The 24,369-nt window shown below is 37.8% G+C and overlaps 1 protein-coding gene across 1 annotated transcript in view; it reads left to right on the forward strand.

The window, feature by feature from the left end:
• Nucleotides 1–24,369, forward strand: part of LOC126223916 (small subunit processome component 20 homolog) — a 206,637-nt gene that overhangs the window by 31,788 nt on the left and 150,480 nt on the right. The window contains exons 3-8 of the mRNA XM_049942200.1: nt 2,580–2,913; nt 2,988–3,206; nt 5,823–6,104; nt 7,673–7,923; nt 12,997–13,573; nt 14,113–14,334. Of these exons, the coding sequence (XP_049798157.1) occupies nt 2,580–2,913; nt 2,988–3,206; nt 5,823–6,104; nt 7,673–7,923; nt 12,997–13,573; nt 14,113–14,334 (1,885 nt within the window). The remainder of the gene's footprint in view (nt 1–2,579; nt 2,914–2,987; nt 3,207–5,822; nt 6,105–7,672; nt 7,924–12,996; nt 13,574–14,112; nt 14,335–24,369) is intronic.

Below are 24,369 nucleotides of genomic sequence, written 5' to 3' on the forward strand. Positions count from 1 at the left end.
GCGAATCTCTCACCCAGGGCAATGTCCTAAATGACTGGAAAAAAGCACTGGCGCCTCCTATATATAAAAAGGGTAAATGAACTTGTCTTCAAAATCACAGACTAGTATCCTTAACATTAGTTAGCTGCAGAATTCTTGAACTTATTTTCAGTTCGAATACAATAAAAGTTCCTGTCCACAAATCAGCGAAGTTTTAGAAAGCATCGCTCATGCAAAACTCAGCTTGCTCTGTTCTTACACGATATCCTGTGTGCTATGGATGAACAACAACATGCAGGTTTAGTATCCTAGGTTTCCAAAAAGCATTTGACATAGTACCCGGCTGCAGACTGATAACGAAGGTATTAGCATATGGAAAAGGTTTCCAGATATGTGAGTGACTTGAAGACTTCTTAAGTAATAGGATCCAGTATGTTGCCCTCAATGATGAGTGTTCATCAGACAGAAGAGTATCAGGAGGAGTGCCCCAGGGAAGTGTGATAGGACCACTATTATTATCTATTCACGCCAATGATCTGACAGACAGATCAGCACCAAATTTGCCAATGATGCTGTGGTGTATGGGAAGGTGTCATCATTGAATGACTGTAGAAGGATACAAGATGACTTAGACAAAATTTCTAATTGGGGCGATGAATGGTAGGTAGATTTAAATGTAGAGAAATGTAAGTTACTGCCGATGAGTAGGAAAAACAATCCCATAATGCCAAATGCAGTATTAGTAGTGTGCTACGTGACACAGTCAAGCCAATTAAACATCTGGACGTAATGTTGCCAAGTGAAATGTAATGGAGCAAGCATGTAAGGATCATAATGGGGAAACCGAATGGTCGACTTTTGTTTATTGGGAGAGTTTTAGGAAAGTGTGGTTCCCCTGTAAAGGAAACAGTGTACAGAACACTACTGCGACCCATTCTTGAGTATTGCTCGAGTGTTTGGGATCCCCACCAGGTCGGATTAAAGGAAGACATTGAAGCAACTCAGAGGTGTGCTGCTAGATTTGTTACTGGTAGGTTCTGTTGACACACAAGTATTATGGAAATGCTTCAGGAACTCAAACAGGAATTCCTGGACAGAAGGCGACATTCTTTTTGAGGAATGCTATTGAGAAAATTTAGAGAACTGGCATTTGAAGGTGACTGCAGAAGGATCCTACTGCCATGAATGTACATTTAGTGTAAGGCCCACAAACATAAGATAAGAAAAATTGAAGCTCATGCTGAAGAACGTAGACAGTCATTTTTTTCTCTGTTTGTGAGTGGAACAAAGCGAGAAATGGCTGTTAGCATATCAAGGTATCCTCTGGCTCTTACCATGTGTTAGCTTGCGGAGTATTTATGTAGATGTATAACTGCCCAGATGGTTCCTTTGCAAGAGCACAGCTGACTTCCTTCCCTTTTCTTGAAACAGGCCAACCTTGCACCCAGTCTCTAGTGGCAAAGTTGTCAAAGGCACATTAAACCCTAATCTTCCTTCCTTCTTGAATGTCTATATAGACAGTCAACCAAAATCTTAAGACACAAAATCCCTCTTATGTGGTGGTGCTATAAACACTTCAAAGGCATTAAAGAGATTTTAACAGCTGGACTAAAAGTGTTTTCCCATTAAAAGGATTTTTAGCTGAACTAGCATCTAAGACCCATGTGCATAATTTTTGTCTTCAAAATAGAAAAGATCAAAGACACCAAAGATTATGGGGAACAGAACTGCTTGGAGGATAGCATAGGCTTACACTTACGTTTCCTAGGAAAACTCTAGCCGTTGGAAGTGAGAACTCATCTCCGCAGTACATCAAGCACTTGGTTAAGTAATAGTGATCACTGACTGTGTACGGAAGTTGGTCAGTGCACAGCTATGTGAATAAGAAAGGGAACACAGTATTACACTTCTTTAGAACTCAAACATGTACCTACAGTCTCTTGGCACAGCAGTCTGTAGAAGAAAGCATGTATGGTTATCTTTACCTGTTCTATTGTTTATGTTCTGCCCATAATGCACCTTTGTATTTCACCCTGAATTTTTTTCCCCATCACCTTCCTTATCCACAATGACAAGAAGAATATATTTCATTTAGATGGATTTCTGATACTTACCTATGTCATTATTGGATACAATGCACACACTCTGGGAGCTCAACCATATCATTCTTACAATCTTGTTTTATTACAGATATACTTCTTTAACATTGTAAATATCCCCTTACTGTGCTATAGTTTCATGCAGGGGGAGTGTGTGTCACGTCATATCTTGTAAGACTTGTAACATGAATCACGTTATCACGTTATTAAGAAATTATAAAATTTTCTCCTCCCACTGCCTCCCCCCCCCCCACTCTCTCTCTCTCTCTCTCTCTCTCTCTCTCTCTCTCTGTCCTTTCTGTCTGTGTGTGTGTGTGGGGGGGGGGGAAGCTTGCGTCGTATGTGCATAGATGCATGTGTGCACACGCTTGCACTCACGTGTTCGTACATGGGTGTGTATGTATGTGATATGCGTGCGTGTTTGTGTAGATTAGCCTATGTATGAAAATTAACACCATTTTACAAATTTTGTGATAAAAAGAAATTTTTTGTTTGTTTTAGGTTGGTTGTGGCTCTTGCACAAGATCTTCGTCAAGAGATTTATCCTTTTTATCAGGATATCTTACAAAAATTAATTCCTTTGCTGTCAAGCAAAGATGCTGATCAATTAGAGTGGACATTCAATTGTTTGGCTTACTTGTTCAAATTCTTGTGGCGATATCTGGTAAAAGATGTGGATGCAGTTTTTGATAGCCTGATTCCTCTTCTTGGAAATTCAAAGCCACCTTATATAAATAATTTTGCTGCTGAAAGTTTTGCTTTTATTGCACGCAAAGTCAAGGACAAAACAGGATTCCTTGCTTTAATTTTAAAAACACTCCAAGAAAAACCAGAGGTAACTAGAGGGAAAAGATTCACAGTTCTCTATGGATATTAGAATAATTTCTACAATGAAAGTTTATTTTGCAGGGAGTTTCAGGTTGTGGTCGTTTGCTGTTTGAAGTTATTAAAGGTGTGTCTGGCCAGTTCCATAGCTGTGCCGAAACAATATTACCTTTATATATGAAGTCATTAAACAATGCTGCATTACCACAGGACTTGTTATTTGATGTGTTATCTCATTTTATGACTGCCCTGACCAGTGGAACCCACCCACAGAAAGCAAATACATTGTGGACTGCATTATTTGTGAGTACCATAATTTACTTTTAATCAGAGTTAAATCTAATTTTTGCTGCAGTTACTCCAGGAGTATTTATGTTGTAATATATTTAATAATATAAATAAATTTATGAATTTTGGAACAATTGACAAAAATCCAAGTTTTTGGAAGGGGTGTCTGCAAGATGTTCAAGAAGTAACAATGGATATAATTCTTATAACATGCTTATATGCTTACGTGTTTTGAAAACTTTATCCCTTTGGTTAGAGTTGGAGTAGAATTTCACCAGTAAGTAATTCTGTAATTCATTAGTGAATGGAAGTATGCAGAATACACTAATATCTTCATTTTAAGTCACCAGTGGCAGTCTTCACGTATGTGGCGTCCTCATATGTGCTAAAACCTTCTGCCTGTATAAAGTATGAATGTTGATGAAAACGGACTGTAGTGTAGAGATATTAAATACAGTATATTGTTTGCATATATTGCATAACATTAGTAAAATTGAAAAAAGCAAGGAATGTGGTGTACAATGAATAATATTTATGGCAGATGTCACTGAAAGTGGACTTGATGGTGTTCAGTGTACCAGTAACATAAGTGTTGTAGGAAGTTATCTAAAGGACAACTTGAACTGTGAGTCAAAAAACTTTTTTTTATAAAATTATAGAGCCAGGCCATGAAATGAAAAATTGCCTGTTAATAGTATGAAAACAAGGAGAAAATTTCTTACCCTTATTGTGAATTATGGTCATTTTGTTGCCAAAAATGCACCTTTTTTTTAGTTTAGTTCCCTTTCAGGTCAGCGTGTTTTGTCCAACATTTTTCAGCGTGTGGTAACTATCTTTGAAGTGCAAGTTGCTATCACTTTCTGATACTATGAAATTTGAAAATACCCCATTTCTGCCATTGCAAAATATGACATGTGCCCCAATTTGAGGCGTACAGTTCTTGAATGACTTTTAAGAATACTCATTGCAAGTGCACCTACTTGCTTGCAGTTCTTGAATAATGTTGAAAAACATCTGGTGTAGGTGTTGCATAGATTAACTATTCGCACATGTATGTAGGTGACTAACAAGTATCAATCTCTTACTTAATATCTGTGCATTGTAATATTTTATATTTATCTTTGTGATTTCATTAATATCTTCATATCTACAGTAACACACCCATGTTTCTTTTTAAGTCCACGACTAGGACAGAAACTTTGAGTAATATATATATATATATATATATATATATATATATATATATATATATATATATATATATATATATATATAGTGGCTATATAATTAAAGCTATCATAATTTACTAACATTATTTATTTTGTTGTCACCACTAGCTGGTCACATGGTATTGCCCTATTTATTTTTATGTCATCTCCAACTCACCCTCATCCCAACAGTAGAGGTGAATGTGATTAGGACCATAACCAGTCAACCAAAGACTGTGAAGCCTTTTCATATGTCTCTAAATCAGTAATTTTTTATTTCTTCCCATGTTACCACCTCCTTGCCCCATCTCATCTGTCACTGGAGTGTTAGGTAAGTTATTGGGACTGTCATCTAGGATAGCATATGGAAATTTTGTTAGTTCATGGTGTCTCCATGACATGATTTGGCCAGACAAATGAAGTACCTCACGACCTATAGATGACTCCTGACAATAACAACAGAGGAAGTCATTGAAAGCTTTGTTCAAATGGCTCTGAGCACTATGGGACTTAACAGCTGAGGTCATCAGTTCCCTAGAACTTAGAACTACTTAAACCTAACTAACCTAAGGACATCACACACATCTATGCCCGAGGCAGGATTCGAACCTGCGACCGTAGTGGTTGCGCGGTTCCAGACTGAAGCGCCTGGAACCACTCGGCCACTTCAGCCGGCATTGAAAGCTTGATTTTACATTAAATCTTACACTGCAAGAAATTCTTGAAACATTTATCTGCTGATATAGTTTTTTTTCTAGGTTTTTACATGCTACCCAACGCACCCATTATGGTGTTGGAATGAATTATCCCAACAGTATTTTATTCCAGATAGTAAGGAATATGATTACCATCTTGTTGTCTGTTTATTTGTAAATTGCTGTTGTGTTTGTTATGCTTTGATGTTACCACTTTACCACCACCACCACAAACAACAACAACAACCCACAAGAATTGGTGTTAAAGGTGTCTCATTTCTACTAATTAGTTTCCGGCACTATGTCACATGCTTCAGGTGTTTCATACCTGTCCTGGAGCATATATATACATGTCCACACATTCATATATTTAAAAGTGTTTAGATTACCAATTTTCACATATAAACCCATAGCCTCAGTAAGTGCCGTTAAAACACTTGTATATGTATGTAACACGAAATGTCTAGAAACACAGTTTTGAATGTTGTCTCTTTAAGTGGTGAGACATCTTATTATGGAGAATCCCAGTAATTATTGAACATTTTTATATGACAAATATTATGTAATTAGTACAATATATTCATTGTACTGTGCAAAGGTGATTTTTCCTCCCCAACCCTTCAGAGAATGTGAAACATTTATGTGCCATTGACTGTAATCAAAGCAAATAATATATACAATATTTATTTATATTTTATTTTTTCAATGAAATAAATTTATTTGTGCAGGAAACATTGCAGTTTTTCCAGTCATCTTGGTCCACTGATCACAGTCAGCACAATGAGAAGGCTTTGCTGTACCTGTTGAAACTTTTTTATCAATTAGTTCAGCACAAAAATGGTGTCTTTGTTGTGGATTTAGGACTGACAACAAAACATCTGATTAATATTTTAGAGAAGCACAGTCTTCCAGATAGTGTTTTATCAGTTGTTCTAGACATCGGGGCATGCTTGCTTCTTTCTTCACAGCTAAGACTTTCTCAAGAACATGCTAGTTTGCTTTTACTGAAGGTAAGTGCTTTAACATGAGGAAGTGTACATATATTTTTGAACTGTTCACATTTTCTAGTTGAAGAAGATGAAATATCAAAAACAAAGCCTAGTCACTTAAAAATGTGTGTTCTGTAATAAAACTATAAATCCCTCTTAAGTTTAGTGTAATACATCTTATTTTTAATCATTTTATGTTAACTTTTTCTAATTCTTAGCCTCATTAAATTTCACTTATTGTTCAAAACTAATCGATTTATTTTGACATGCAGCTTCCTTTTTTTACGTGGCTGAACATTTTAAAAGGGTCCTGTCAATTGAAATTTGCCAATCATGCACATTTCCTTAACTTGCAATTCACTACTCTGTTCGCGAGTGTATGATCAGTTACAGAAATCCATTTTTCCATTAGATCAATATGTATGTTCTTAGACAGTATCAAAATAATGAATTGGCACTCTAATTAAAACATATACAACACACTGATTTTACTGAAAATCTTCATATATTCCAAAAAATAAAACTTGTACCTCAGGTTGACATAGGTTTCACATTAAAAAACTATGCTTGACACTGCCTCTGATGTGGCCTCAAGCACATGCCTTAAATAACTTTACAGTAGTATGGAACAAAGTCTCACATTGTTGGTTTCATGTTTTCTACAAAATTACAATTAAAGTTAATTTGATGAATTTAGTAATGGAAGAAGCGTTGTTTTGACGTGAAGTTCTTCACTTATTAGTAATTATATCAATCCATTAATACTGCAGTGCATAAATATGCCGTGCTGATTACATAGACAATGACACACACTGAAATATGAATTACAACAACATTACGCTGATTTAAAAGATGCGAAAATGTTTTCATCAATTTCAATTCCCCCCGCCCCTAATCTGATGGGACCAATGATCTCGCTTTTTAGTCCACTGCCCCAAATCAACCTTTTATACAGAAGTAAAGATTCTAAATTTGAAAGATCATGAAATCTAGTAGCTGGTGTATGTCTATGCTTAGGCAATGGTGATGTGCTTTGAAATTTAATAATTACATTAATACATTACTATTTCAATTGAAATCAGTTAGTAAATGGTTATTTCATCAGCACAGTGTATGCACTGAGATCAAGACTGTAAGTCGTGTATAATAAAGGGATACTTGATATAATGATCGTAAACTTTAGTTAATCTAAAATAAAAATCGTAGTGATACATTCAGAATATGCAATCTCATTCTGCTGTATTACCAGTCATAACTCTCATAACCACCCTCACCCCCCCCCCCCCCACAAAAAATTATTCTTGACTGCAGAGTCAAAAAACACACTGTTCAGTTTCTGGCAAATATTAATTCAAATGTATCATCATTTATTTAATTTGTGGATGATTTATAAATGCATTAAATACTGTTACTAAGTTGTCAGCATGTGGTTCATGCATGAAAGCAATACTTTACATACTTTCAGTTTTAAATTACTGTGGTTATACTAGTTGCCTTTCTTTAAATAGCGATGTCATAGTTCGTTATTGTATTGTTATTCATATGTAATATTTTCAACATAAACCAACACATTAATACCAAATTTTCAGATTCTTGCCGTGCCACGTCCCACTTTGTGGTTGGAATTCACTCGCAAGATAATGACGTATTCAGGGTTTGACACTCTGGTTTTACCGCGTCTTCTCCAGTACTGTAATTCTTGTTTGTCATCAAATGAGGATTGTCACCGAGTCTTATATGTTTTAACCCAGCTGTTATTATATAAGACTCCTCTTTGTGCTTCTGGTTGCGATCTGGAAAAGTGGCATGTGTATCCACTCAACTTTGCACAGTTTGAAAGGTAACTAGTTGGGAAAAAAATGTTACATTTGAATATACATTTCCTATGGCCTGGACTCTTTTATGGAAAATCACTAAATAATATTTGCACGGTACAGTGAGGTATGAGTTCAGATGAATAAGAAATCATTAGAACAGATACAGACAAACAACTGCTCAGAAAGCTGTTCAGTGTTTGTATTTATTTTGATGAAATAAAACTTAAACAGTATCCTGCTTGAGAAGATAAATTTTTTTCGAGTACACAACTGGAGTAGTTGGTGACAGATATGACTACATGTAGGAAGTTTTCAGTCCATGACTTAAAGGAGCTGTTGCCTTACTAGAACAGTATACTAAGACATTTTGACCAGCTAGAGAAGAGAGATAACGAGTTGGTAGAGAAGGTATTTTACAACGAGCCACATATGCTTCATATACTGATGAGCAGGGTTTCATCATCATATAATTATTAATTTTCTTACCCCTTAACAATTTTTTTTTCAAATTATGCTCCAAATAAAAATATTTTTTTATTAATGAAAAATGTCCTGTAACAAATTACATTTCATATAGACAGCTAAAGGTGGCTTTTAAAGCTGAAAATAATAAGTTACAAAGTTCTGAAAATCACCAATAATAAATTCCTAAGTATACTTGTGCACTGGACTTTGAATAAAATATCCTGAAACTTGAAGTCTTTTTTTAGTTCCTGTGTAGCTAAGAAGTCCAACCATGTGCTTCACAATGGTTTCCTGTGAACATAAATCATGGAGAATCTGGCTGGAGCACAGTGGATGAATGTATCTCATACCACTGGCAAGCACTTGTCGTTCAACTGACAAACTGTCATCACTATTGAAGTAACAACACATTCTTCTTCACTTTCTGAGCTGCTAAATTCAATGTCCAAATCAGGATCACTACAGTAATCCTGTTTTGAAATCATTGCCTAAACAACAATAAAGTAAAGAGTCTAAAAGCGCACATTTTTTTGTTGAGTATCCAAAGCTACACACAGTAAAGATGACATCTAGTGACAACCGCCACAACCAAAACACAACAGCCCAGCTACAAATGTAGTACTAGGTGCTCTCTAGCCACTGAACATGTAACTGTCAGTGCTGAAACTGCCGGAGTATAAATGGAGTTTTATTTTTTCGAAGGTCTCTTCTTAAGTTGCCTTAGTATACTCAAGATTTTAAGTTTCTGTCAAAATACTAAAAATTAGGTAACTCCGGGGTTTGTCTAAAGGGGTTAATCTTGCTGTACGAAAATAAGTTCACACTGTTCAGCTGAATATTTCTAAATCCAAACCTGCACCCAATCCAGTGCCATCAAAGTATCTCACATCAAAAATCTGTAATCAGCAAATGCTGCTTAAATCAAACAATGGAAAATCCAGGATGGAATGTAACAATATTTCGACAGTTACTACTCACCATATAGCGGAGATGCTGAGTCGTGATAGGCACAATAAAAAGATTCACACAATCATAGCTTTTGGCCATTAAGGCCTTTGTCAACAGTAGACACACATACACACACGCACACACACACTTAGGTAAGCGCAACTTGCATACACGTCTGCAGTCTCACAAAGCTGAAACTACACTGCGAGCAGCAGCATCAGTGCATGATGGGAGTGGTGAGTTGGTGGGGGTAAGGAGGAGGCTGGGGCAGGGATACTCTGTCCATATCAAACCTACTAACCACAAGCAATACCTCCACTTCGACAGCTGCCACCCGTTTCATACCAAGAAGTCCCTTCCGTACAGCCTAGCCACTCATGGTCGTCGCATCTGCAGTGACGAGCAGTCCCTCTCTAAATATACCGAGGGTCTCACTGAAGCCTTCACTGACCATAATTATCCTCCCATCCTTGTACAAAAACAAATCTCCTGTGCCTTATCTTTCCAGTCTCCCACCACCTCCCAAAGTCCCACAGTCTGGCCACAGAGGAGCATTCCCCACGTAACTCAGTACCATCCGGGACTGGAGCAACTGAATTACATTCTCCGCCAGGGTTTCGATTACCTCTCGTCGTGCCCTGAAATGAGAAATGTCCTACCCACTATCCTTCCCACCCCTCCTACCGTGGTATTTCGCCGTTCACCGAACCTACACAATATACTCGTCCATCCTTACACAACCCCTGCTCCCAATCCATTACCTCATGGCTCATACCCCTGTAATGGACCTAGATGCAAGACCTGTCCCATACATCCTCCTACCACTACCTACTCTAGTCCGGTCACTTAACATCACCTGTCCCATCAAAGGCAGGGCTACCTGTGAAACCAGTCATGTGATTTACAAGCTAAGCTGAAACCACTGTGCTGCATTCTATGTAGGCATGACAACCTACAAGCTGTCTGTCCGCATGAACGGCCACCGACAAACTGTGGCCAAAAAACAAGTGGACCGCCCTGTAGCTGAACATGCTGCCAAACATGATACCCCTCATCTCAATGACTGCTTCACAGCCTGTGCCATATGGATCCTTCCCACCAACACCAGCTTTTCTGAATTGCACGGTTGGGAACTTTCCCTGCAATACATCCTACGTTCCTGTAACCCTCTTGGCCTCAACCTTCGTTAGTCACTGTCCTCATTCATCCAGCCCCCTCCCTGTTCCCATTCCAGCACTACCCAGCTGTCATTTCACTGCCACTCCGTCTTTTAATTTCTTCTTTTTATTTTTATTTCTCTCCTTTCTGCTACTTACCCCCTCCCCCCCTCCTCACCTTCTCTCCTGCCCTCTGTCTAAACTGCAACACTTCACTGTCCGCCACTCCCACCATACTATCCCTCCCCCTCCCCGCCACAGCCTCCTCCTTAGCCCCACCCACTCGCCACTACCATCATGCACTGGTGCTGCTGCTTGCAGTGTAGTTTCAGCTCTCTGAGACTGCAGAAGTGTGTGCAAGTTGCGCTTGTGTGAGTGTGTGTGTGTGTGTGTGCGTGTGTGTGTGTGTGTATGTTTGTCTACTGCTGACAAAGGCCTTAATGGCCGAAAGCTATGATTGTGTGAATCTTTTTATTGTGCCTATCGCGACTCAGCATCTCTGCTATATGGGGAGTAGCAACTTTCCTTCTCTCGTATTGTTACAAATGCTGCTTAACTCAGTTTCAGTAGCTTTTCTCTGCGATGCTGATGAATAAATGTTTTAAGTCGATAGAAAAACTTTTGAAAGTGATTTGTTCTGTGTCCAGTTTACTATAACATTTTCATTATTGAAGCATTAAGTGTTAGAGTTACAAATTTTTCTCTGTAAGTCCTCATATGTAATGTTATTCTGAGCTCTTCACAGAGTTAGAAATATGTACATGGTGTAGAATGCTTTGGTATTGGAATTGGCTGATCCAGGGCTCTCTAAGCAAGAACTTGCTCCCAGGTAGACAAGGAACAAAACATTTCTTAATAATCTCACTAAATCATTCTTGTCATTTCTGTAGTAAATTGCTATTTGAGTTAAACTCAAGAAAGGTCATGACAAATTCTGTTGGTGAACATAGCTGTGCCTGTACAAGCACTTTAGTGGTCTGATAACAAACTGAAACTATTCATTGTGGCAGGCAAGTTCACTAACTCTAAAAAGGTAAAGAAACTTTATGTCCAGATGGACCACTGAGAATGATAGCTGTCGAAGAATGCAAACACAATACGAATACATTAAATACCCCAAAGTACTGGCGCTAGAGCTTTGTGAGCTCAAGTTGCAGTGTAGCGTAGCAGTACAGTGCCCGGCTGGCAGCTTGAGGTAGGTTCTGTAGGCGGTGGTCTCCAGGCTACAGAAGAATGTCTTGCAGTCTATTTGTGACCACATCATAGAGTGGAAGCAAATAGATCCACAGTAGCTGCACCTCTTAGGTGCATTGTTAATGAGATACCACTGGTGGCATCCTGAGGTGCACTTGATGAGACGCCATGGTGGTGGTTGTAGTTCAGAACATTTACTGTTTTTGGCCCTTGTTGCAATGGTCCCTGAGAGCAGATATCAAGATATGTCCAAGAATGTACCGCCATGTAGTATGAGAAGGCAACATCCTTGTGCAATGAACATGACCTGCATATGCATGTGATTGTGTTTTTTCTTGTATTATTCCTCTGTGAGTGTAGCAGTGTCACATTCCTTTTTGATCTAGTGAAATTTTTCTCTGTTCCTGAAATCTGAGACAAATAACACTGCAATTACTGCTATATTACCAAAAGATCAGTATCAAGCTTCATGCTACACCTATATCTCTGAATAGCTTTTTCAGTAATTTCAGTTGCTTTCCTGTTAATAATTCTTATTTGTACACATCTCTCTTAATCCCTTCTGCAAACTGCTCTCCCCTCTAAAAACCTACAGATATCTGTTACATTACACAACAAAAACAACTGAAGTCCCAGACAAGGTGGCCGCATTTTCATGCCTCTTTGCTCCTTGAAAAAGGAGTTTTGATTAGAAAATTATCTGTCTTATATCCGTAGCCAGTTTTGAAGGAATTATTTTTTCGAATTTTTTTTTTTTTTTTCCTTTGCTGTCTTGGTAAATATTGTGATACTTCCTACTTTCCCCATGTAGTGTTTGTGTGTATGACTCCCAACATGAATATCAGATGACACTGAAATAATTACAGTTGATATCAGTGTAGTGCCTGCCCAGAGACAGAACTTTCTGTCAGTTCTTTTCTATTCTTGATTGCTGATTGTTGTAATGGATGTAACAGGAAATGCAGAGATTGTGACATGTATTTCTTGGTGGTATCTGAAGGAATCATCTCTTTTGTATACTGGCAAAGCTGAACAGCATAGTTTTTTTTCCACCATCAGAAAGTGTCCAGTGCAGCATCCATACAGTTCTTCTTTCCATGTGGACTGGTTGTTAGTGATGTTCACTTGAATGACTATATATTTCACATAACTTAGCATATACCTATCATCTCTACTGGTCTTCCAATAATGTACCTCTGCCTAAAATTAATGAGACACTGATAAGATCTCAGCACTTTCTAGCTTAACCTTTGTAACACAGTTGTGATTTAAACATATATTCCATGTATAATTGAAGTAGTTTCAAAACTTATGATCTGTTCATTCTTGCAGGTTAAAAACTCGCCAGTCACTTGTGAAAGCAACATTCTGTGATTTTGTTATTGACATATTACAATTTAAAACAGCTGAGGAATTGGCTTCCCATTTTGAAGACTGTGTATGTGCATTGATTTGTCTTCCTCATCTGATTCCTCAAAAGACAGATGAGAAATTTATAAGTGCTCTCATTCAGTTGGCATTCAAATTTTTGTCTCAAAGCTCTGTTAACAACAACAGCATGGAAGTATCAGAGGAAGAAAGAGGAGAAATGTCAAGAGATGTTCAAGACTTTGCCACTGCACAGAGTAACATATTAAACGAGGATCAACTATTGTATTTCATCTGTCTTGCTATAGAAACAATGGTACATATAGTGAGAGGAGACAAGCTCGAAGATATCTTGAAACTTGAAGTAATAGATGACTTATTACCATATGCATGTAAACCAAGGTTTGTAAATGCATTGCGAGCAATTGACATATATCTAACTGCAATCAATATAAGTAAAAAGGATGATGATGTCCGCCTTACACTCCTGAAAAAATTACATAACAAACTGGAAAGGAATCTTTCTTCACCATTTCACAAGGTAAGCAGGCATTGTTTTTGTGGTTGCGTTGCACAGTTAAAAAAGAGAATGACTCCTCAGCATGTCATGATATTTTACTTCTTTTGAAGTGTTTCATTGTATTATTATGAACAATTAAAATAAAAAAAATCCAAGTATTACAAGTTTTGAACTCAGATTCAAAATTGATTTGGAAACACTTTTAAGATATTAGTATTGAAATTGTGTTGCTTGAGGCTTTCCCAGTGGACTATTTGTTGAAATGATTCTCAGACGAGACACTAGATATTGTTGTGAAATCCTACAGTTTTCATTGATACAAATGACGAACCATCACACTTGAAAATGTACATCAGTTGTGCCAATGAAATACTTTGGGAATTTCACATGCAACCTTGTAGATTTTTTTGGGAAAAAAAAATGCAGCCTTGTAGGTTCAACAGTGCATATTATCTTTATTTCTGTATGGTGTGTGTAATAATTAATAATTTCTTTCTATAGTTGTCTTAATTTTTAAGTGAAGATTTAAGTTCTCAATTGTGTGTAACACACTTTCACAGGTCCGGTTCCTTACAGCCCATATATTTACTCTATTTGAAAATGAATCAAAAGAGTCTGAAACATTGAATAACAATGTTCCATCATCTGTCTTCCATCTTTGTTTCACTTCAGAGTCGATACCACCAACTGTTCAAGATTATAGACAGAAATTGCAACATATGCAGAATTTGGAATATGAAGCTACAAGAGTTTCTCTGTCACAGAATTGTGACTTTAATAAGGTAATCAATTTTTAAAATTTTCAGAAGTAATAAATTTACATACTAATTATTTCATATGACTAACATTCACATTGGTTATTTAATAAATTTTATACTTTGTGTGTGTATGTTTGGTGCCTTATTTTACTGAATAAAACAGAAAGGTCCGTATCAAATACTGATATGTTGTTGTTGTGGTCTTCAGTCCAAAGACTGGTTTGATGCAGCTCCCCATGCTACTATATCCTGTGCAAGCCTTTTCATCTCTGAGTAACTACTGGAACCTACATCCTTCTGAATCTGCTTACTGTTACATCTCTAGGTCTCCCTCCACAATTTTTGCTCCCCACGCTTCCCTCCAGCACTAAATTGGTGATCCCTTGATGCCTCAGAATGTGTCCTACCAACCGATCCCTTCTTGAAGTCAGGTTGTACCACAAATTTCTCTTCTTCCCAGCTCATTAGTTACATGATCTACTCATCTAATCTTCAGCATTCTTCTGTAGCACCACATCTCAAAAGCTTCTACCGTATTTACTCGAATCTAAGCCGCACTTTTTTTCCGGTTTTTGTAATCCAAAAAGCCACCTGCGGCTTAGAATCAAGTGCAAAGTAAGTGGAAATTCTGAAAAATGTTGGTAGGTGCCACCACAACTAACTTCTGCCGTTGAATATATGCAGCGCTACACAGGCATGCTTTGCAGGCACGAAGTTAAATACTGGCGCCAAAACCTCTGCGTCAGTAAATACATTTAAAAAAAAAAAGGTGGGGGGGGGGGGGGTGGAAGATGAGCTTCTTTCTCATACCTGAGTTTCGACCACTGCATTTTCATACATCATCCAATGAAGTAAATACAAATTCCGTATTGTTCATCTTCGAATGTAGCAGCCTTCAATGTACTACGAAAATGTGACTGGCAAGACTGTTCGGGATGTTTGTCAATATGTCCTACCTGTGACAAGAGATGGTTGCTTATAGGAACTTTTATGAATTGTGAATCACATGCAGTATTCTCTTCACCATAAGAATAACACGAATGTGAACATTTTGCTATGTATTCATTCGTGTTTGCTGCTATCACATTTAAATCCTGTCTGTCTAATAAACTACAAAACTAGAGTGAGACAACAGCAAATGCGGAAGAATATACATAATACGTCATGTTTATATTCGTATTATTCTTATGCTGAATAGTGATACAGTCAGAAATGAAGCACGGCAACTGACTAAATTTTTAAATTTAAGATGACTAATTTCTGTGCAGAATGTAATGTACTAAAGAGACGTCTGCAAAGATTTTCAAACAGAAAAAATTTTCACTGAACTCTCGTTCAGAACATCTTCTATCATACACAGTCTATTATTTGGTTCTTGTTGATCATTAACAAAGAAAGTAGCAGTGTAAGTAACAACAAATGGCAGTCTCTTGCCATTGTTTTGCTAATGAGACAAGTCCTATCTTTTTTTTATTGTGAGCGGCGGTAGCGCGCACAAAAGCAAGCCATGCCGCGAGCAGTGACGGGCCGTAAACACTCATTGTCAAAATGGGACAAACAATGCACGACAGTACAATAATGCATTTTCAGCTTAGAGTGACGTAAACACCTATAACAAAGAGAACGGCACTTGCCAGATCAAAGAAAAGTAAGCAATCGATTCAAACCAGACGAAGCACGTGAAAAAGGAAGGGTACCTGTATAAATACGGACGGAGCGCCTGACGCATAGCAATGACTACCTGGTAAAGCTGAACTGCTAAGCTTACGACTCGAACCAAACTACTGTAGCTGTATCTTCATTCATTCAACCTAAATTGTGTCTCATATTACAATGGACCAACCTTGTTTCGATTTAGAGGTGCGGTCTAAAACTTTCCTATCCCCTTCAATTTCGAGTCTCAAATTTCAGGTGCGGCTTAGATTCGGGAAGTTTTTTTTTCCTTGATTTGGACATTTGGAGTCTCATTTTTCAGGTGCGACTTAGATTTGAGTGCAGCTTAGATTCGAGTAAATACGGTATTCTCTTTTTGTCTGAATTGTTTATTGTCCATGTTTCACTTTCATTCGTTGCTACACTCCATAAAAATACTTTCAGAAAGCAGTTCCTTCGATGTTAACTAGTTTCTTTTCTTCAGATATGCTATTGAAAAGTTCCTATTAATTAAAGAAAGGTCATAATATACATAAATGCATTTAAAATAAAAATCATAATATGTGTAAAAATCCATTTTCAAATAAAACCTTGTTATTCTTAAAAATTCATTAGATATTCGGTTTTTAAGTGTAATGGTTCAGCTATTGTCGTCTCATATGGTCAACACTTCGTGTTGAGCAAAATGCACACAGAGAACAGTACACATACTGGGAAGACCTTTTTTTTGTACTAGTGCTCAGACAAAGCAAATATTTAAAACTAACCAAAATATTAATCCACACCAGCCTAGTTCCACAAGCAAGATCATTTAAAAGTAGATGGTCAGAACTGAAATAGAGAACACAAACACTGAACACAGTGGATTCTGCTAGCTGTGGTCCTGCTCAGCTCCAGTACATTGTCCCTGGGATGACAAGATGTGATGTGACATAGCAGCCAGGAGTTTGTCATTTGTTTGCAGAACCACTCTTGCTGTAAACCCCCTGTTCTGCTGTATCATTTGTGGGGAAAGCTGCTAACTCACTGCCGAAAGTGACAAATACAGGATCCATCTGCTGGAACTGCTTCTGCTCTAGCCAGTGATGGTAGTAGCACAAATTGTGGTGTCAGTGTCCAATTAATTAGCATTGTGACAGTGACTGCATGGAGCACTGATGTGATGGTCAAATTCACTGGTTGTAATGAGCAGTCAGATGATGTTATATACTGTCAGAATAGGAGTTGCTTCTGGTGCTGACATTTCCTGGAAGCCTTCAGTCTCTACAGAGAACCTTGTTCTTATGCACAGCAGTTGCATGTACCACAATTGCACTGTGTGCGCATTTGGAAGAGAGGTGGGAGGAAAAAAAAAAGAAATATATCTGGGTGACAGGACGATAAAAGCATTCAACAAAAGTGGAGGACATCAAGTCGTACATAAATTACTTAAGAATGGATGACCATACGTTTCAGTTCAGTGAAGTGTCTCATCATATCACAAAACACAATACTCACTTAAGAACTGCTATATCTGTAGAAGACAGGCTTACAATAACACTTTGATTTCTTGCTGCAGGAGAGAGTTACTCTAGCTTACAGTACAGCACTCGAATACCACAGTGCAAATTAACTAAAATAATACCTGAAATGTGTGAAGAACTTTATAAAGCACTACAGGCCAATATCTGAAAGTAAATAAATGTTCAATACATTTTATGTGAATTAAGAACTATTTTTATTTTAGATCGAGGTAATAATTACATTTTGTGTCCCGCAACTACAAAATTAATAGAAATGTTTGAAGCTGATGAGGCACTTTACAATATGAGGCATCCTGAGTACAAAAATACAGTTTTATGTAGATACGTCCTTTTTGCTTTCTCGTGAAAGTAGCTTGAGCGGAGACCATCACTTTTCTTTTTATGTCGTCAGCCATGGACCCGGGCCGTATCTCACAACTAATAATCTCCGCAATTGTTTTGTAGCTCTCCAGTCTCCTTAATCTATTTTTGTACTCAGGATGCCACACGTTGTAAAGCGCCTCATCAGGTTTATACATTTCTATTAATTTTGTAGTTGACGGCACACACAAATTAAACTTCACAGCCATGTTTACAAGCACACTACGGTGACAGAACATTGTAGCGATGCTAGCGCTCCAAGTTGTAACATTTCACACTGCAGTGAACAGAAGACAAGCGACTTTTATGATCAAATCTACAGCGAGGCCCTAGTTTTGATCATATTGAAGTGACGACAGGTGAGATTTGACAAAGTTCCGTATTACACCATCAAATTTCTTTGACATAAATATTCGCCATATCAACTTTGACAAAGAAATATGGTAGTGTAATACTGGCCTTATTGATTGTTGGTCAGTAAACATTGCTTTGAGCCAGGATTTTCATACAGGTGGTACCTCAGTGACCCATAAGGAGCAGTAATGAAACCTTGGTCTGAAGTTTGTGTTGAATTAACATTAAGTTGGTGTCATGTTCAACTCCTGGCAACAGGACACCATCTTGGGGCATAAGGTGATGTTCAATGCAAAGTATGCCCTTGATGATGATTTCATCAGGGATGATAGACATTGTGCTCACCCAGACAGTGTCCTTTTTAATACTTCGCATAGAATGACATCTTTCCATGTTTTTTCCTGCAAGTACAGAGGCAACGATTGAAAAGTCTTCCAACATATGGAATGCGCATGAGTCAATTTGAAATAAGATGACTTCCTGCTGATCTAAATCAAGATCGGGGTCTGCTGATATTCTGAAAATGGTGTCTGTGTTGGCATGGTTTGATATTGACTTGTAAATGATCTGATGACTGTAGGATGACACAAATAAAGCCCACCTTTGTAAGTGCTGTGCTGTTTTATTCAGCATTGATGACCGAGAGCCAAATAATGCTAGTAAATGTTTGTAAGGTAATTGGATATATAAAAAAATATACTCACCGTGTGGCAGCAAAACACACTTATAAAAGAGTATAATTAGGTGAGCTGTCAGAGCCAGTGGCTCCTTCTTCAGGCAGAAGGGTGAAGAGGAAGAAAGAGGGGTGAAAGAAAAGGACTGGAGAGTTCTAGGAAAAAGGGGTATATTTCGGTAAAGTTATCCAGAACCGCAGGTCAGGGGAGACTTACTGGGCGAGATGAGAAGGAAAGACTGACTGTTGGGGACTGCACCATATGAGATTTGAAAACCTGAGAGTTTAAAGGTGGAAGACAGGGTAAATGAAGACAGAGATCACTACTGAAATATCTGTGCACAGGTTAATAAGAGTGAAAAGCTGCTTTTGAATTCAAATTAAATGTTTCAATAATTGTAAACCAGATGGTGCAGACTATGTGCACACCAAATATATCATCTGCATCACAAGATTCAATAATGAATGGCTGTTTCCTTGTCAACCATTTATGTATGACTTCTACGTCAATTTCCCCTTTCGTGTGTATTAACTGTCCACTTATAGCTTTCTGTTATGAGTGTACAGAGAGTCAAAATGTGCTTTAATTTGTCAGGGAAGCCAATGCACCTGTATCTGCTTGAAATGTTGTTATTTTTCCCATAATCTGCGCATTAATTAGTCACTTTTGAGGGTTTCCTGTCTCAGTGTTCCGTAATGGTTCAATTGCATAGTCATTGTGTATTTTGCATGCACTTCATGAGCAACAAACAGTTAGTATATGTACATGTTTGGTGCAATGGAACCAAACTTATTTTATGGGGGCAACAGTGGTGTAAAGTATGGTATTTTACTGCCTGGAAATGGTGTTGCTAGAGTGTTAAAATGGTTTTTATTTTCCATCTCCAGATCTAGTGCTGCACAAGAGAACCATGCATTGTCTCTCAGTGCATGGTTCTCCTGTTTAGCATGTGAATCTGATGATGGCTGCCTGAGGGGGTGGAAACAGTTATATGAAAATATAATTGTGACTGTGTCAGAAAATAAAGATGTTTAAGATTACGTGCAGAACAGTCTGGGAAAGGTAGCAATGGTTTTATCCCAGGGTCTACAGTGGAGGACACGTAACTGAAACTGGCTATTTATGTGTTACTATGTGGTGGCAATCCATATTGGAGACTTCAGTAAAAGTTGTTTTTTCCAATCATGTCTTCTTTGCTGTCATGCTTCTTCTGTTTATCTGGTTTAGTTGAGTGGACTGTGGAAGTGTCATTGAGTTCTGGCCACTGTTTTTAGTTTCCCTAGCTAACTCACACATTGTGCAATTATAGGATGTTGTTTAGTGATATATCGGAGAGGCATAGTTATTGTGTATGAATATTGTTAAATGACTGGAATCATATTTTAGATAAATAGGTTTTAATCCACACGTGACTGTCCCAATTTAAGTGCTGGCTGAGAAGGTTCCTTGAAAAATAACATGGCATTTTTTCCTTCCCCATACTTGACCTATGTTTGCTTCTGCTCCATTGCTAATTACCTCATCCACAATGGGCCATGAAGCTCTAATCTTTCACATTTCCTTCATTGTGTCTTGGGACTGAAAACAGTTCCACTCACTCACCTGGACTCACTGCCATAACTGTGAATGAGTACTGAGTTCTGAGGCTGGAAAGGTGGAAATTTCTCATGACTACAAATGCACTCCAAACAGCCCACTCCTCACCGTTTGTTCTTGTAACTTCTTTTTACCCATCTTTTATTTCCTTATGTAAGGAAAAGGGTAGGCCCTCATAAACCTTAGTTCATTTTAGCCATGCCATTCTAGCGGTAATTGGGGCAGGGGAATCCCTGTTGAGAGTAGTAACTTGTCTCACAGCACATTATTTTACAACTTGTACACTTGCACAAGAAGGCAGTCAGAGCAATGAGAACAGCTTGTGGGCCTGCAGGGAATGACATTGTTTAGCAGTCAGTGTTTTGTGTATTCCACAGTATATTCATTTCGTCGGTGAGCTTTATCAACATACTCATTAGTGTGTTGAACTTTTTACATTGAAGGTAATCATCAATTGTTTGTGCACCTGTAAGCATTTACTTCATGATCTTCAGTCACCAGTAATATAAGAAAATTTTATACTGTAATCGTATTGTAGTATACAAACATTTTTTTTCCCCATAGACATTGTGAAGCTACACTGTCTCCATTTCGAGAAGGTCTAAAATTAAACATAGAATGAATAAAGTGTAACAAAAAGGAAACACAAATTACGGGATAAGATTTGGCAGTTTCATGATAGCTGGACTGAAAAATATTTTTTGTGCAGTTGTTGTATAATTTCATTTGCCATATTTGTGGAAGTTTTGCAGCCATCCCGGAGGAATACAAATTAAAGAGAACTGCAAAAGACTGCTTTCTGCATTTTTTAAGTCATAAGAAAGACTACATAAACAGAAATTTTCTTCCTTGAAACAAAGATTGGCATGTCAGCAAGTGATGTCAGAAAACTTGTTAAAAATTCAGAAATTGGAACAGAAATAAGTTTTGAAACCTCTCACCTTGTTGCAAACAGCTGTCAGCTATTTATGGACAAAAATTTTGTCAAAAATTGATTCAAGATAGCTTCTTAAAAAATGTGCCCAAAATCAGTTAAATTTTTTGAATAAAATTCCGTTAAGGCAGAACAGAATTACTGCCATGGTGTTAAATATAAAGGATCAGTTAAAAAATTTCTCAATGAAATTTTCGTACTATGCAATGGTTTTTGATGAATTATCTGACATCACCTCCATGTCCCAGTTGCTAGCATTTGCAAGTGGAATAATACATGAGTTTGAAGTTTGAGAAGAGTTGATTGGAATGAGTTCGTTGTCAGGGCAATCTTAATGTAGTGAAATGTCCACTGGAGTCTTGGTACAGTGGTCACACATTGATTTAGTTCAAACTAAGTTAGCATTTATTACAACTGATGGAGTGCTTCCATAGTAAAGATTAATTCTGGATTGCTATCATTACTAAAACAGCATTTAGGAGTGCATGGTGATAATTTGATACAATTATGCTGAATAAGAAATAAGTTTTGAACGTGTCATGAAAGTTGTGGTTCCTACAGTTAATTCCATAGGATCTTGTGGTCTCAGTCACTGAAAGTTTAAAACTTCTATTGAAGGCACTGAAAGCAATCATGGTGATGTGGTTTTCTTACCCAGAAATAAGATGGCTAAATCATGCTAAAACACTGGAGGAGTCTCTGAATTAAAATGGCAAAATTGAGATTTTCCCGACAGAAAAGAACAAAATTGTAGTGCCAGACAAAAAAACTACTTGAGCCACTCACATTGGCACTGTAGTGGCTTCTAGCAAGTGTAGATTTACTTCTGGAGGAGGTCAAGTGGATAGTACGGTACATAAAAAATATTAGATCACTTTATTAAAACTTGAAGAAGATAGAATAGTTAACTTGGAAACCATCTGTATCCACACGAATGTTGCTTATGTATGTGTTACTGTCGCCATACTGTGTAACTTATTACTTGACATAATTCAGAATGATAGTCTCAGCTTAGTGTTGTTGTTGTTGTTGTTGTGGTCTTCAGTCCTGAGACTGGTTTGATGCAGCTCTCCATGCTACTCTATCATGTGCAAGCTTCTTCATCTCCCAGTACCTACTGCAACCTACATCCTTCTGAATCTGCTTAGTGTATTCATCTCTTGGTCTCCCTCTACGATTTTTACCCTCCACGCTCCCCTCCAATGCTAAATTTGTGATCCCTTGATGCCTCAAAACATGTCCTACCAACCGATCCCTTCTTCTAGTCAAGTTGTGCCACAAACTTCTCTTCTCCCCAATCCTATTCAATACCTCCTCATCAGTTACGTGATCTACCCACCTTATCTTCAGCATTCTTCTGTAGCACCACATTTCGAAAGCTTCTATTCTCTTCTTGTCCAAACTATTTATCGTCCATGTTTCACTTCCATACATGGCTACACTCCATACAAATACTTTCAGAAACGACTTCCTGACACTTAAATCTATACTCGATGTTAACAAATTTCTCTTCTTCAGAAACGCTTTCCTTGCCATTGCCAGTCTACATTTTATATCCTCTCTACTTCGACCATCATCAGTTATTTTACTCCCTAAATGGCAAAACTCCTTTACTACTTTTAAGTGTCTCATTTCCTAATCTAATTCCCTCAGCATCACCTGATTTAATTTGACTACATTCCATTATCCTCGTTTTGCTTTTGTTGATGTTCATCTTATATCCTCCTTTCAAGACACTGTCCATTCCATTCAACTGCTCTTCCAAGTCCTTTGCTGTCTCTGACAGAATTACAATGTCATCGGCAAACCTCAAAGTTTTTACTTCTTCTCCATGAATTTTAATACCTACTCCGAATTTTTCTTTTGTTTCCTTTACTGCTTGCTCAATATACAGATTGAATAACATCGGGGAGAGGCTACAACCCTGTCTCACTCCTTTCCCAACCATTGCTTCCCTTTCATGACCCTCGACTCTTATAACTGCCATCTGGTTTCTGTACAAATTGTAAATAGCCTTTCGCTCCCTGTATTTTACCCCTGCCACCTTCAGAATTTGAAAGAGAGTATTCCAGTTAACATTGTCAAAAGCTTTCTCTAAGTCTACAAATGCTAGAAATGTAGGTTTGCCTTTTCTTAATCTTTCTTCTAAGATAAGTCGTAAGGTTAGTATTGCCTCACGTGTTCCAACATTTCTACGGAATCCAAACTGATCTTCCCCGAGGTTGGCTTCTATCAGTTTTTCCATTCATCTGTAAAGAATTCGCATTAGTATTTTGTAGTTGTGACTTTTTAAACTGATAGTTCGGTAATTTTCACATCTGTCAACACCTGCTTTCTTTGGGATTGGAATTGTTATATTCTTCTTGAAGTCTGAGGGTATTTCGCCTTTCTCATACATCTTGCTCACCAGATGGTAGAGTTTTGTCATGACTGGCTCTCCCAAGGCCATCAGTAGTTCTAATGGAATGTTGACTACTCCCGGGGCCTTGTTTCGACTCAGGTCTTTCAGTGCTCTGTCAAACTCTTCACGTGGTATCTTATCTCCCATTTCGTCTTCATCTACATCCTCTTCCATTACCATAATATTGTCCTCAAGTACTTCGCCCTTGTATAAACCCTCTATATACTCCTTCCACCTTTCTGCCTTCCCTTCTTTGCTTAGAACTGGGTTGCCATCTGAGCTCTTGATATTCATACAAGTGGTTCTCTTCTCTCCAAAGGTCTCTTTAATTTTCCTGTAGGCAGTATCTATCTTATCCCTAGTGAGACAGGCCTCTACGTCCTTACATTTGTCCTCTAGCCATCCCTGCTTAGCCATTTTGCACTTCCTGTCAATCTCATTTTTGAGACGTTTGTATTCCTTTTTGCCTGCTTCATTTACTGCATTTTTATATTTTCTCCTTTCATCAATTAAATTCAATATTTCTTCTGTTACCCAAGGATTTCTCTTAGCCCTCGTCTTTTT

The sequence above is a fragment of the Schistocerca nitens genome, chromosome 1, assembly GCF_023898315.1.
Source record: "Schistocerca nitens isolate TAMUIC-IGC-003100 chromosome 1, iqSchNite1.1, whole genome shotgun sequence".
Lineage (NCBI taxonomy): Eukaryota > Metazoa > Arthropoda > Insecta > Orthoptera > Acrididae > Schistocerca > Schistocerca nitens.